Source organism: Triticum aestivum, chromosome 7A, assembly GCF_018294505.1.
Source record: "Triticum aestivum cultivar Chinese Spring chromosome 7A, IWGSC CS RefSeq v2.1, whole genome shotgun sequence".
Classification (NCBI taxonomy): domain Eukaryota; kingdom Viridiplantae; phylum Streptophyta; class Magnoliopsida; order Poales; family Poaceae; genus Triticum; species Triticum aestivum.
The window spans coordinates 614,705,723-614,717,579 of NC_057812.1; the positions used below are offsets into that span (position 1 = coordinate 614,705,723).

The following is an 11,857-nucleotide window of genomic DNA, read 5'->3' on the forward strand; positions in this document are numbered from 1 at the left end:
ATTGAGCAGCTGGGATCGGAAACAGAGCGGCCCCGTGGGGTTGCGTGCTTTAAGATTGGAGTTGGGATGGACCCGGTCTCAGAATTTATTTTCCCATCTTCTCCGCCTCCGCCGCCTCCTCTGCCTCCGCCGATGGCAGCCGCCAACACCAAGCAAAAGCAACAAGGACGTCATGGCCTTCAACTATCCCAGAACGCTCGTGGCGCCGATCTCGCACTCTGCTCTCATGGCTACGCTCGACTACGACCTCAGCGCTATCGGCAAGATTTTGATGGCTAATGATGGTCGTTCGGCCGCGGAGCGAATAATGGACTACGCAAGGAAGGTGCGCTCAACTGCTTCTCGTGCCTCTTTAGCTTCTTTCCCTTTCCGATTTTCGAGCTTTCGTTCAACAGATGTGCGTATTTTGGATCGCCTGAACACAGTTGATAGATCCCCATGATCGGAGATATGTACGAGCTCTTTTACTGTACCCTAGGTTAAATATGGGCCGTTAAATCGTAAGAGCGAACGGTTGGGAGGAGTATTTAACCAAAAACTACCACAATTCATGGAAACGTACCCAGAAACTACCACTTTACAAATTTGTGCCAAAAACTATCACTTTTTGCCTAATCTTTGACTAAAAACTACCATGTCGCGAAAGTGCCCGATTCGCCTCTCTAAACGCCTTTCTGACAGGTGGGACCCACACGTCATCACCAACCTTCTTCTTCCTCCCCTCCTTTCTTTTTTTGGCATTTTAACAAACACCTCTTGCGCATGGGACGGAAGCAGGGGAGCACCTAGACACCACTCCCCCTGAGCTCGCTCGCATGCCGCAGCCGGGTAACACCACCACCGGGCACCACGGCCGCCTTCTTCACTCCCCGGCGTTGGTTGCGGACTGGAGATGGCAACAGCGTCGGCGCGGCGGGCGGCATCGTGGCGGTGGAGGTGAGGCAGGGGCAGGCACGCGGGCCACGCGGGCCACGCGCCGCTGCTGCGCTCGCCGGCACTAGACCGAGGGCGGCATGCTCCGCGACGTGCCCATCGGCGGCGGCCGCAAGAACAAGCGCAACGGCTGTGGCAAGGGCGGCGCCAAGGCCCCCTCCCTGGCTCCCCCGTCACCACGGAGGTGTCTACTGCAGCTACCCAGGGCAGCGGTGCAGGCGCGCCGGCCGGCGCCGTTGACGGGTTCATCCCAGCCGACTTCTTGAAGCAGATGCTATCCCAGTCGGGGAGCTTCACGGCCGTCGGCGGGGGTGGCGGCTACGACATCGACCTCAGCGCAAATGACCGGTGTCTACTGCCGCGCCGCCGCCAGGACAGTCTGCTGCTAGGACGGCGCCGGAGCCGAGGTCTTTCGCGCGGAGGAGGAGGTCTTGGGCACGGCGGCAGCGGCGGGCGCTACGAGCGGCGGCGAGGTGTGCGGCGGAACGGGGAGCAGCAGCGGGTACAAACAGCGTTGACTGATGATGCCATCACTTACATGTGGGCCAGGCCTGTCATAAGTGTGTTTAAAATGAACAGATGCGCCGATCTACAGACACGGTAGTTTTTAGTCAAAGATTAGACAAATAGTGGTAGTTTCCGGCACAAATTTGTAAAGTGGTAGTTTCTGGGCACATTTCCATGAATTGTGATAGTTTTTTGTTAAATACTCGGTTGGGAGTGATCTGTACTGCTTCACTTGGTGAATGGGAATCACGAGCGGTATAGCATGCACAGCTTTGTTTCTGTCGTCAAGTATAGGTTTTGTGAGGGCATTTTGGGAAGAAAAAATTGCACCCACCCGCGAGGTTAAATAAAACACCAGCTCGCCTGCGTGTCGAACTGGCCCATCCCGCTGTCGTGTCAAACTAGCCCACCGCGCCCAGTAGGAAAAAGAAACTAGGGTTCCGGCCACCGCCGGCGTGCACCCGCCGTCTATGACGGATCAGGAGGCTGTCGTGCTAGGCCCACCTTCCTCTCCGCCTACGCTGCGGTACCCTCCCTCCTCTTCCTCCCGGCGTGAGGTGCTCGAGGAGGACTCGCCGCCCCAACGCCATTGATCCCCTGGGACTGTCGCGCTCCCGGACCGGCCGACGCTCACCCGCCAACGCCCTCGCCTCGTGTTCTTCTCCACGGAGGTCCCTGCCTGCGCCCTAGGCTGGAGCTGTGCGCCGACCTCCACTCCGGCAGCGCCCGCCGCCTGAACCCGGTTTGGTCGCGTCGCCGATTTAAGCAACACTTCTCGCTCACCGGGAACTGGACCGTCACCGCCACCCCCGGCGAGGACGGCTGGGCTGGCTAGGGCCTTGGAACCGATGTCTACTGCTCGTTCGCTACGGAGGCTCGTTGTGCTGGGCAGGCGAGGCTACGACGACTGGCCGGTCTGCCCACTCTCTAGGATTCCAGCCGCTGCCGGCATGCACGGAGTCTTGATTTCCATGTAAGTATGTTCGCGACTTGTGTAAAAGTTAGTTGCAGTATTTAGCAATTTTATTCGGTGATCGTATTGGCTCAGAGTTACTGAGTTAAATGACTACGATTTGAGAACTAGCAGAGCATTATTGAAATAGAAAATTACTCTCTCTGATTGTGTTCTATATGAGAATTTCATGCCTCTTATATGCTTGAGCCAATGGTAGATGTAAAATTAGGTAAATGGGAAGTTTGATACAGTGAGTACATTGCGATTAAGTGTTTGTGCTTTTGTTTGACTTACAATATCTAAGAAGAAAGTACCCATATAGATAGGTATTCACTGTAATGTTCCATTTGCCTACGAAATTCAAGATTTCATGGCGCACTTTTGCTACAGGATGTGTAGGATAAGGTAAATAGTTTTTTTTGGCTATCTTGTGTGTTTCTTCTAGTTAACGTTATATGATGAAAATTCCTGCTTGGAGGGGAAATTGTCAGTTGCCATTTGAACCATCAACTTGTAGGATTGTAGCTTATTATAGGAGATTGCCTAAATTTGTCTCTGAACTATTTTATTATAACAGGATGCACAGGGCCCTGATAGATTTACATTACACTAGGAGTTAATTATACATTTGATACATAAACTTTCACTCGACATACATACAGATTCATACATAAACTTGAAAACTGACACAAATCAGCCCTACAACTTGTGTTTCGGGTGCGTTTGAGTAAATTTCTGTCATTTGCCTTTAACTCTTCGTTAAATTTTGCACACCAGCTAGTCCACGCTCCATGCCTGCATGTGGGTCTCTCACCGGTCTCATTCAAAGGAAGAAAATACAAACACAAAAAAGACAGTGCACTTAGATGGAACCAAACTGAAGCCACCCAGGCGCAAGAAGTTTCTGTTAATAGTACAGATAAAACATAGTCTATAATTTACATATTCTGTTAGGAAAATTGATTTGAATGATTTGCATGGCGTTTATTTTTTCCCGGTTTACTGGAAGTTTCGGTGAGCCCCAAATGTTTTTCTATCGTTCAAAAAATATTTGTTAAAAATTTAAAAGGTCATATATTGTCAAACTGAGCTCGTATGCCTGCGTTTTCACATAACAACTATCATCTAGTGTTACGGCGCGCGGACTATCACCTCGATGATCCGCATCGAGTCCCTTGTTTTCAAAAACTGGACATTTTTTTATGTGTTATACAATGCTTATAAAAAATAGAGGAATTGTATTAGGGATGCTTATAAAAAGTAGGCGAGTTGGCGAGTTGGCCGCTATAACAAGGCAAAAAGTTTGTTATATATGGTGTTTAGCATGTTATAAAACTCACATATCTTCTAAAAGAGTATTACTACCACCTGGTTAAAATAAACTCCTAAAATACATAGGCATAAATTCCTCATGTTCCTTCTTTTTCCAAGCCGCAAGTTGCAATTTAATTGCTGAAATTAACTCGATTCCTCTTATATTCTCTCTTTGCAATTTTGCAAAGCATGGTTTTCAGCTGCTCCACCATGCAATTACACATGTATCCATTTCAATTGATTCTCATAAGAAACACAAAATAAATTGTAAAACTTCCTAAAGTTCAATCACAACTTAAAACATATGAGCGTAAAGCTTGAACAATTCTTAAACCAAATTTTATTCTAGAAAAACTAGCAAATTCTGACAACTTCCAATTCTCTCCATCATTCATCCATGACTTTGACTATCTTCTAGTCCTCGTCATTTCGATGTCCTTTCATGTTCAGTGGAGAATACACTAGGAGGGCAGTGAGTGATTTCCTGAACCTGGGGATGTTGTCTTGCGTAATAGGTTGAGTTAGTCTCACAGTTGTAACAATGGGAATGGTGTGGCTAAAATAAGTATGGATGTCGTATTGTTGTGTAGGCTCCATCTACATTGTCGCCTGTAAACTTTTCCATGTTCTTTACCGAAAAAACCCACATGACATGCTGCAATCATATGGATTGTTATAAATATTTTTTACTATGAATACTAAATGTGTGGTTTTAATGTTGTGTGCAGTACCTGTCTTTTTGTTGTGGTATATTTTTGATAACCTAAACTGTCCAAGTGTTGATGTCGAAATCCTGCCAAGTATCGACTTTTCGGCAACCATGCCGATATGCTACTTCCATATGGAGTTGCATGCCTTTGAGGTATAATAAGTTAAGAAGTATAATTTCTTTAATATGAAAATTAACTCTCGGTATGTATGTACTAAGCATTGAAAAAACATACCATGTTTTCTAGTTCCGGGGGGCTTTATTAAACTGTTTTGTTGTTGATGGCATCGAATCCAGAACTTGCACTGACCTTTTTCTAGCATTGACCATCGCCACGTACCAATGCATATTCTTCATATTCATAGGACAACAAACCTGCATTTTAGACATAATTAGTTTTGTACCTTTTAGAAATTGATTGACTTAGAGTAGTGTGACTTACCATATCATGGGAAAGGTACTTTTCGCTATGAATACTAGCATATGTATTGTTCTGTAGATAATGGGTACAACTTGGAATGCTTCCGTCTCTGACCAGCACATCGCTAACTGGTGCTCTCTGTAGGTAGATCATCCCGTCGGCCCGTACATCTAGATTGGGGCGCATGTGACGTACCCATGTTATGGCTGCATCCAAGATCTGAATGGAAAAACAGTAAAGAATTGAAATAGAAAGAACAATTTGTTAATTATTTAAGAAGTTAGCACATAGCTTGCATTGCAGCCATCCGTCCTTACTACTTTTAAAGCTTGGAGCTGTCAAGCATATAAGATCAGCGTGATAGAGATGAATTTCATCAATTTCTACCAACACATTCAAAGACGAGGATTTGTTGACATATTCAATGACCTCTTCAACTATCTTCTCATCTGGAGCATCATCTGTTCCTGTTATGGGAGTACTCATGTCTTTTGGAGTTATCTTGCCTCTTTTAGTTCCCTTGGGTTGATCAAAATAAACAGAATCCTTGTTATTTGCAAAAGTGGATTTCCTTTTTCTCTTCTTTTGTCCCGTCATCATAGACTCTCCTCCCTGCGTGTCCGAGGGAGGAGGCTTTAAAAAAATAGCGACTCACATGATTAATGTATTTACTTACGTCTAATTTCCGGATATCGTCTCTGTTAAACTCATTTTGCTCACTAGTGGTGTCATCCTGAGCACCCTGCAAGTCGGAGGGAGGAGCTTGTAAAATGAGAAAAATAACTCACATAATTAACATAGTTACTAAATTACATCAAAGCCTAAGGCCAAGTCACGCCCAGGAAGGGACGAGGTAACAAATTTATGGTTGTTGTTGTACTCATATTTTGGTTGTCTCCAATAGTCCTGCATAAGTGTCTGGTTGTCATTATTTTATACATAGGAAGGAAGGAGTGATTAAGTGCGTGTTTGGATGGTAGTGTACTTACATTGGTTTTCAGGTTGGCGTGTAGCTAGTTCCTCACATCTGCATTTTTCTTGCCTAGGTGCTTGAATTTCTGCAGCATCCTATAGACTCGCGTACAAATGTTGCGCAAATACACGCACTCGGAGAAGGAAAATGCAGATATGAGAAACTAGCTATACGCCAACTTGAACGCCAATTTAAGTACCCTACCATCCAAACATGCACTTAATCACTCTTTCCTTCCTATGTATAAAATAATGACAACCAGGCACCTATGCAAGACTATTGGAGCCGACCAGAATATGAGTACAACGACAACGACAAATTTGTTACGTCGCCCCTTTGTGTGGGCATGACTTGGTCTCAGACTTTGATGTAATTTAATAACTATGTTAAGTATGTGAGTTATTTTTCTCATTTTACAAGCTCCTCCCTACGACTTGCAGGGTGCTCAGGATGACACCAATAGTGAGCAAAAGGAGTTTGACAGAGACGATGCTCGAAAATCAGATGTAAATAAGTACATTAATTATGTGAGTTGCTATTTTTTTAAAAAACTCCACCCTCGGACACGCAGGAAACGGGAGGGTCTATGGTGACGGGACAGAAGAAGAGAAAAAGGACACCCACTTTTGCAAATAAAAAGGATTTTGTTTATTTTGATGAACCCAAGAGAACTAAAAGAGGCAAGATAACTCCAAAAGACATGAGTACTCCTAGAACGGGAACAAGTGATGCTCCAGATGAGAAGATAGTTGATGAGGTCATTGACTATGTCAATACATCCCCGTCTTCGGAAGTGTTGGTAGAAATTGATGAAATTCATCATATTGCGCTGTTCTTAGATGCTTGACAGCTCCGAGCTTTAAAAGTAGTACGGACGAATGGCCGCAATGCAAGGTATGTGATAACTTCTTAAATAATTAACAAACTGTTATTTTCTATTTTGATTCCTTACTGCTTTGCGATTCAGATCTTGGATGCAGCCATAATATGGGTACGTCACATGCCCTCCAATCCAGATGTATGGGCCGACGGGAAGATCTACATAGAGAGGGCATTAGTTAGCAGTGTGCTAGTCAGAGATGGAAGCATTCTAAGTTGTACCCGTGATCTACAGAATAAACATATGCTAGTATTCATGGCAAAAAGTACTTTTCCCATGATATGGTAAGTCAAACTAGTCTAAGTCAATTTCTAGATGGTACAAAACTAATTATGTCTAAAATGCAGGTTTCTCTTCGTATGAATATGAAGCATATGCATTCATATGTGGCGGTTGTCAATGCCAAAAAGGGGGAGCGGAAGTTCTGGATTCGATGCCATCAACAACAAAACAGTTTAAGAAAGCCCACCCGAAACTAGAAAACATGGTACGTTTTTCAGTGCTTATACATACATACATACCGAGAGTTAATTTTGATATTATATGTCTTATACTTATTAACTTATTATACCTCAAAGGCATTCAACTCCATAAGAAAGTAGCATATCAGCATGGTTGCCGAAAAGTCGGTACTTGGCAGGATTTCGACATCAACACTTGGACACTTCAAGTTATCAAAAATATACCACAACAAAAAGACAGGTACTGTACACAACATTTAAAACCACACAGTTAGTATTCATAGTGATTTTTTTATAATAATCCATATGATTGCAGCATGTCGTGTGGGATTTTATTTGTAAAGAATATGTAAAAGTTTACAAGCGACAATGTAGATGGAGCCTACACAGCAGTACGATGTACACACTTATTTTAACCACACCATTCCCATTGTTACAACTGTGAGACTAACTCAACCTATTACGCAGGACAACATCCTCGGGTTCAAGAAACAACTCACTGCCCTCCTAGTGGAGTCTCCATTGAACATGAAAGGACGGTGAAACGACGAGGACTAGAAGATAGTCAAAGTCATGAATGAAGGATGAAGAGAGTTGAAAGTTGTTAGGATTTGCTAGTTTTCTAGAATAATATTTGGATTAAGATTAGTTCAAACTTTACGCTCATATTTTTAAGTTGTGATTGAACTTTAGGAAGTTTTACAATTTATTTAGTGTTTCTTATGAGAATCAATTGAAACGAATACATGTGTAATTGCATGGTGAAGCAGCTGAAATCTATGCTTTGCAAAATTGCAAAGAGAGAAGATAAGAGGACTCTACGAGTTAATTTCAGCAATTAAATTGCAACTTGCCGCTCGGAAAAAAGAAGAAACATGGGGAATTTATGCCTCTGTATTTTAGGAGTTTATTTTAACCAGGTGGCACTAATACTCTTTTAGAAGATATGTGAGTTTTATAACATGCTAAACACCAAGCGCTGCTTAAATCGGTGATGTGTCCAAGCCGGGTTCACGCGGCGTGTGCTGCCGGAGTGGAGGTCGCACACATCTCCAGCTTGGGGCGTAGGCAGGGACCTGCGCGGAGAAGAAGACGACAGGGTTCCAGGGGATCAATGACATCGAGGGTGGCGAGTCCTCCTCGAGCTCCTTGCATTGGGAGGAAGAGGGAGGGTGGCGTAGCGTAGGTGGAGAGGAAGAGGGGCCTAGCTCGGCAGCCTCCTGATTCGCTAATAGATGGTAGGTGCACGTCGGCGGTGGCCGGAACCCTAGTTTTTTTCCTACTGAGCGCGGTAGGGAACAAAATGGGAGGGCAAGGACGGGGTGGGGTAGTTCGACCCGACGACAGGATGGGCTAGTTCGACACACAGGCGGGCTGATTTTTTTACCTCGGGGGCAGGCTGAAACTTTTTCTTCCCAAAATGCCCTCACGAAATATATACTGGATGACAAAAACGAAGCGGTGCATGCTATACCTATCACGGTTCCCATTCGCGCAGTGGAGTAGTATAAATCACTCCAACTGTTCACTGTTATGATTTGACGGCCCATACTTAACCCAGGGTACCGTAAAAGAGCTCGCATACAAAATGAGCTCAAACCTAGGCCCGTGACAAAAATAAAACATATTTCCCTTAATTTTTATGCCTATTCCTACCCTCAAGAAATCAATGGTCCGATTGAGTTATACTGGTACCTCCCGTATCATCGGTATAGGGTACCATAAAAATGCTCTTAGGTTAATTTCGGGTTCGCACAATCGACAAGATGGAGATGGTGAGGGGAACGGATGTTATGATGACTGAGACATTTATTATTGTTTTCAGTCATTTGAACTGCAGTTCTATTCTTGGTTTTCCGTTTGTGCTCTTACTTTCCCCGAACAACATGAACCAACATAATTTTGAGATGTCACCCTTTTTTCTGTCTAGAATTTAGCTTCATTCAAGAAGCCTTCACCTCTAGTACCTCTGCGCGACGATAAGGATAAGCACGACGATGAGGAGGAGGAGGAGGAGGAGGACGACGACGATGAGGAGGAGGTAATAATTTTAGTTCAATCTTCTAAGGCTAGAATACTATGTTTTTTTCCTGGCTGAATTCACTGGATTTTATTTTACTTTTGTCCGCGGTTTAATCACTACTACTAATTTATATATACCGCTAATCAGTGGATGAGTGATGAAAAGGAACCTGGTAATGGTGTGGAACTGCAAGCCCGGGACGAGGAGGACGGGCTTGAGATGGTAACACTCTTTATTTTAATCTAGATGCTACAATACCAGAATTTTTTGCCAGCTGAATTCACTAGATTGATTTTATTTTTGTATGCTTTTAACAAATTTCCCAACTAATCTGCGTACCTCTAATCAGTTGATAGGCGATGAAAAGCGACTGCTAGTGATGCTGAACTGCAAGTCCCTGGTGAAGGTGAACAAGAATGCAAGAAAGGCAAGATTATTAGTAAGCTTTGAGTGCGAGGAAGAAGAAATTGAGGCTAGACGACCAAAGAACTCTCTTTAGTCGATGATGATATTTGTGTAAACACATGCATGCTCGTTATTGCGGCACAATTAACTCTTGGATCTGATTATGTATTTCAAAATGTGATATTTATACTTAGATTCAAATAGTAAAAATTTAATAAATCTACCGCCTAATTAATTCATTAGCTCGTTCATCGAGACAAATTAGTATCATTGCATTTTTTATTTGATGTTAGCAGTGTGGCCATGAATCCTTGATTATGTAGCTATAAATATTACTGGGAAAATGAATTTTAGTCGATAAAATTGGAGTCATGTTCCAAACAATTGAAACACTGCCAATCAGATTATTACCATAATGGATACATATTATTACTTGATGCTTGTTTTTTTTTCTAATTACTAGCGAAACAGGTGCTGCCAAATGTATGAAATTGGATTGTATAAGCGCTTTGTTATACTTGTTTTTTTTTTGCGGGGAATACTTGTTGTGTTGTCCATGTTCCATGTTGTAGCACTTGGAGAGAAATGGTTTAATTCTGTTGCATTTAACATGATGAAACATGTAGATCGTAGTCTGCTTTATTTTGTGAGATCCTTATTATTTAACTTGGGCTTGAACACTTGGGAGTTAGCTGGCTTGCTTTTCGATATCTACAGCCCACTGTGATGGCAATTATAGAGAAAGATAGAGTAACTAATAAAATATCTTTGTTACTTAGGTCATTTAGTTGAATGGATTTATTTGAACTTTCATTCATCAAAATTTTCAATGCTGCAAACCATCTCCCAGCTAGGACGTGACAGAATGGATGCTTTTGTACATTGAACATATTGACACGACTGTGAACTTGGTGAGAGTTTAACAAAATAAGTGGCGAAGTCATGTTCTGAATTACAAAATTTGGAATATATGCTTAAATAAGTCATTTCCCTTTTTAAATAGGGACAAAATACACATTATATCATTAAAAGTCTGCACAACTCCTTACTCTTAGGTGTCTGCACTCTATATTTTTATCGGGTGCCTTTATTCTGTTTCCACATTTTTACTTAAGTGTCCATGCTTTGTCCATGGCCACTCAGAATTTTCCAATACACTTATTGCATGTATGCTTTTCAACTTTCTTGATTAAACGGAGTCGTCAAACTGATTCTTACGATGTTGTTTGGTTGTTCTGGCAGTATCTGGTGACATGAGAAGTCAGAAGATGCAACAAAACTGTTGGTTGCGGCCATGGCTGCAGTACTGGGTCTTATAATATTCAACATCAGCTATCGCAGGCCTTGTGTTATGTGCAACTTTTATGATTGTGTCCTGAAAAATGCCTATGTTTCTCATTTGAGTAGAATGGATACCACCATCTATTTTAGTTATACCAAAAGAAAAATAAGCATGTCTCCATTTCTCATTTGAGTAAAATGGATACATCATCTTGGACAGGTGAACGTGAATAAATCAAGGTGTCATGCATTTCAGGTCTACATAGGAAAATTTGGGTACTCAGCTGAAACATCCACGTGGACCCCAAGGCTCTGATTTCTGCTGAATTTACCTCGATGTACTCTTCCACAAAACATATCAGTTCGTTCTCCCGTAAAAAAAGAACGACATGAGGCAAGAAGCGCGGCAGAGGAGCTGAGATCCACGCAGCCAGCGGTAGACACGACCACCGATGGCCACGTCTAGGCCCTCTATCTCATTCACTCCATTGCTCGAACCATGTTCCCTCTGCCCTGCTGCCCTGCACCACATCAAGCGTGGCAGCCATCGGTGCCCTCTACCGCACCGTCTTGCATGGCCTCAAGTGCAGCAGTCATCGGTGCCCTCTGCTGTGAGCCCGTCCCTTCCCCCCGACCTCTCCATCTCATCTGGAGAGGTAGCCCTCCCCTAGTCTTGTTGATCCTCTTCTTTCTCCTGCTTCTCAAGCCGGCGAGGTAACCATCCCCTAGCTTCCTCGACACGCCAACCATTAGACTTCGACGCATTGACCGTTGAATCCAGGTGGTTGGCGATGGGGACATGTGATGGTGTCCTGGCTAAGGGGCCTCTCACCACGTCGACTCCTGCCCGATGGGACGGACTGAGAACCCTTTGTCGGTTCCATCCTGGGCCACTCTGCAGCCATGACAATTACAAGGAGATTCAGAAGACTTGGTGTATACTCCAAGATGCTGAATCCATGGAGGACTATGCCTCCCTGTACGACTAGGAATTT

General features: G+C 43.6%; 1 protein-coding gene across 1 annotated transcript; it reads left to right on the plus strand.

Annotated features, from left to right (window-relative positions):
* On the plus strand, positions 1–9,251 carry LOC123153569 (uncharacterized). The gene is made up of 2 exons (XM_044572634.1): positions 1–325; positions 9,084–9,251. Exons 1-2 carry the CDS (start codon positions 173–175, stop codon positions 9,249–9,251), a joined length of 321 nt encoding a protein of 106 aa, XP_044428569.1. The 5' UTR covers positions 1–172.
* The last annotated feature ends 2,606 nt before the right edge of the window (positions 9,252–11,857 follow it).

Coding starts and splice junctions, on each gene's coding strand:
- LOC123153569 (XM_044572634.1), top strand. CDS start 173: ATGGCCTTCAACTATCCCAGAACGCTCGTGGCGCCGATCTCGCACTCT. Junction 326..9,083: donor TAATGGACTACGCAAGGAAG/GTGCGCTCAACT, acceptor TTTTCTGTCTAG/AATTTAGCTTCATTCAAGAA.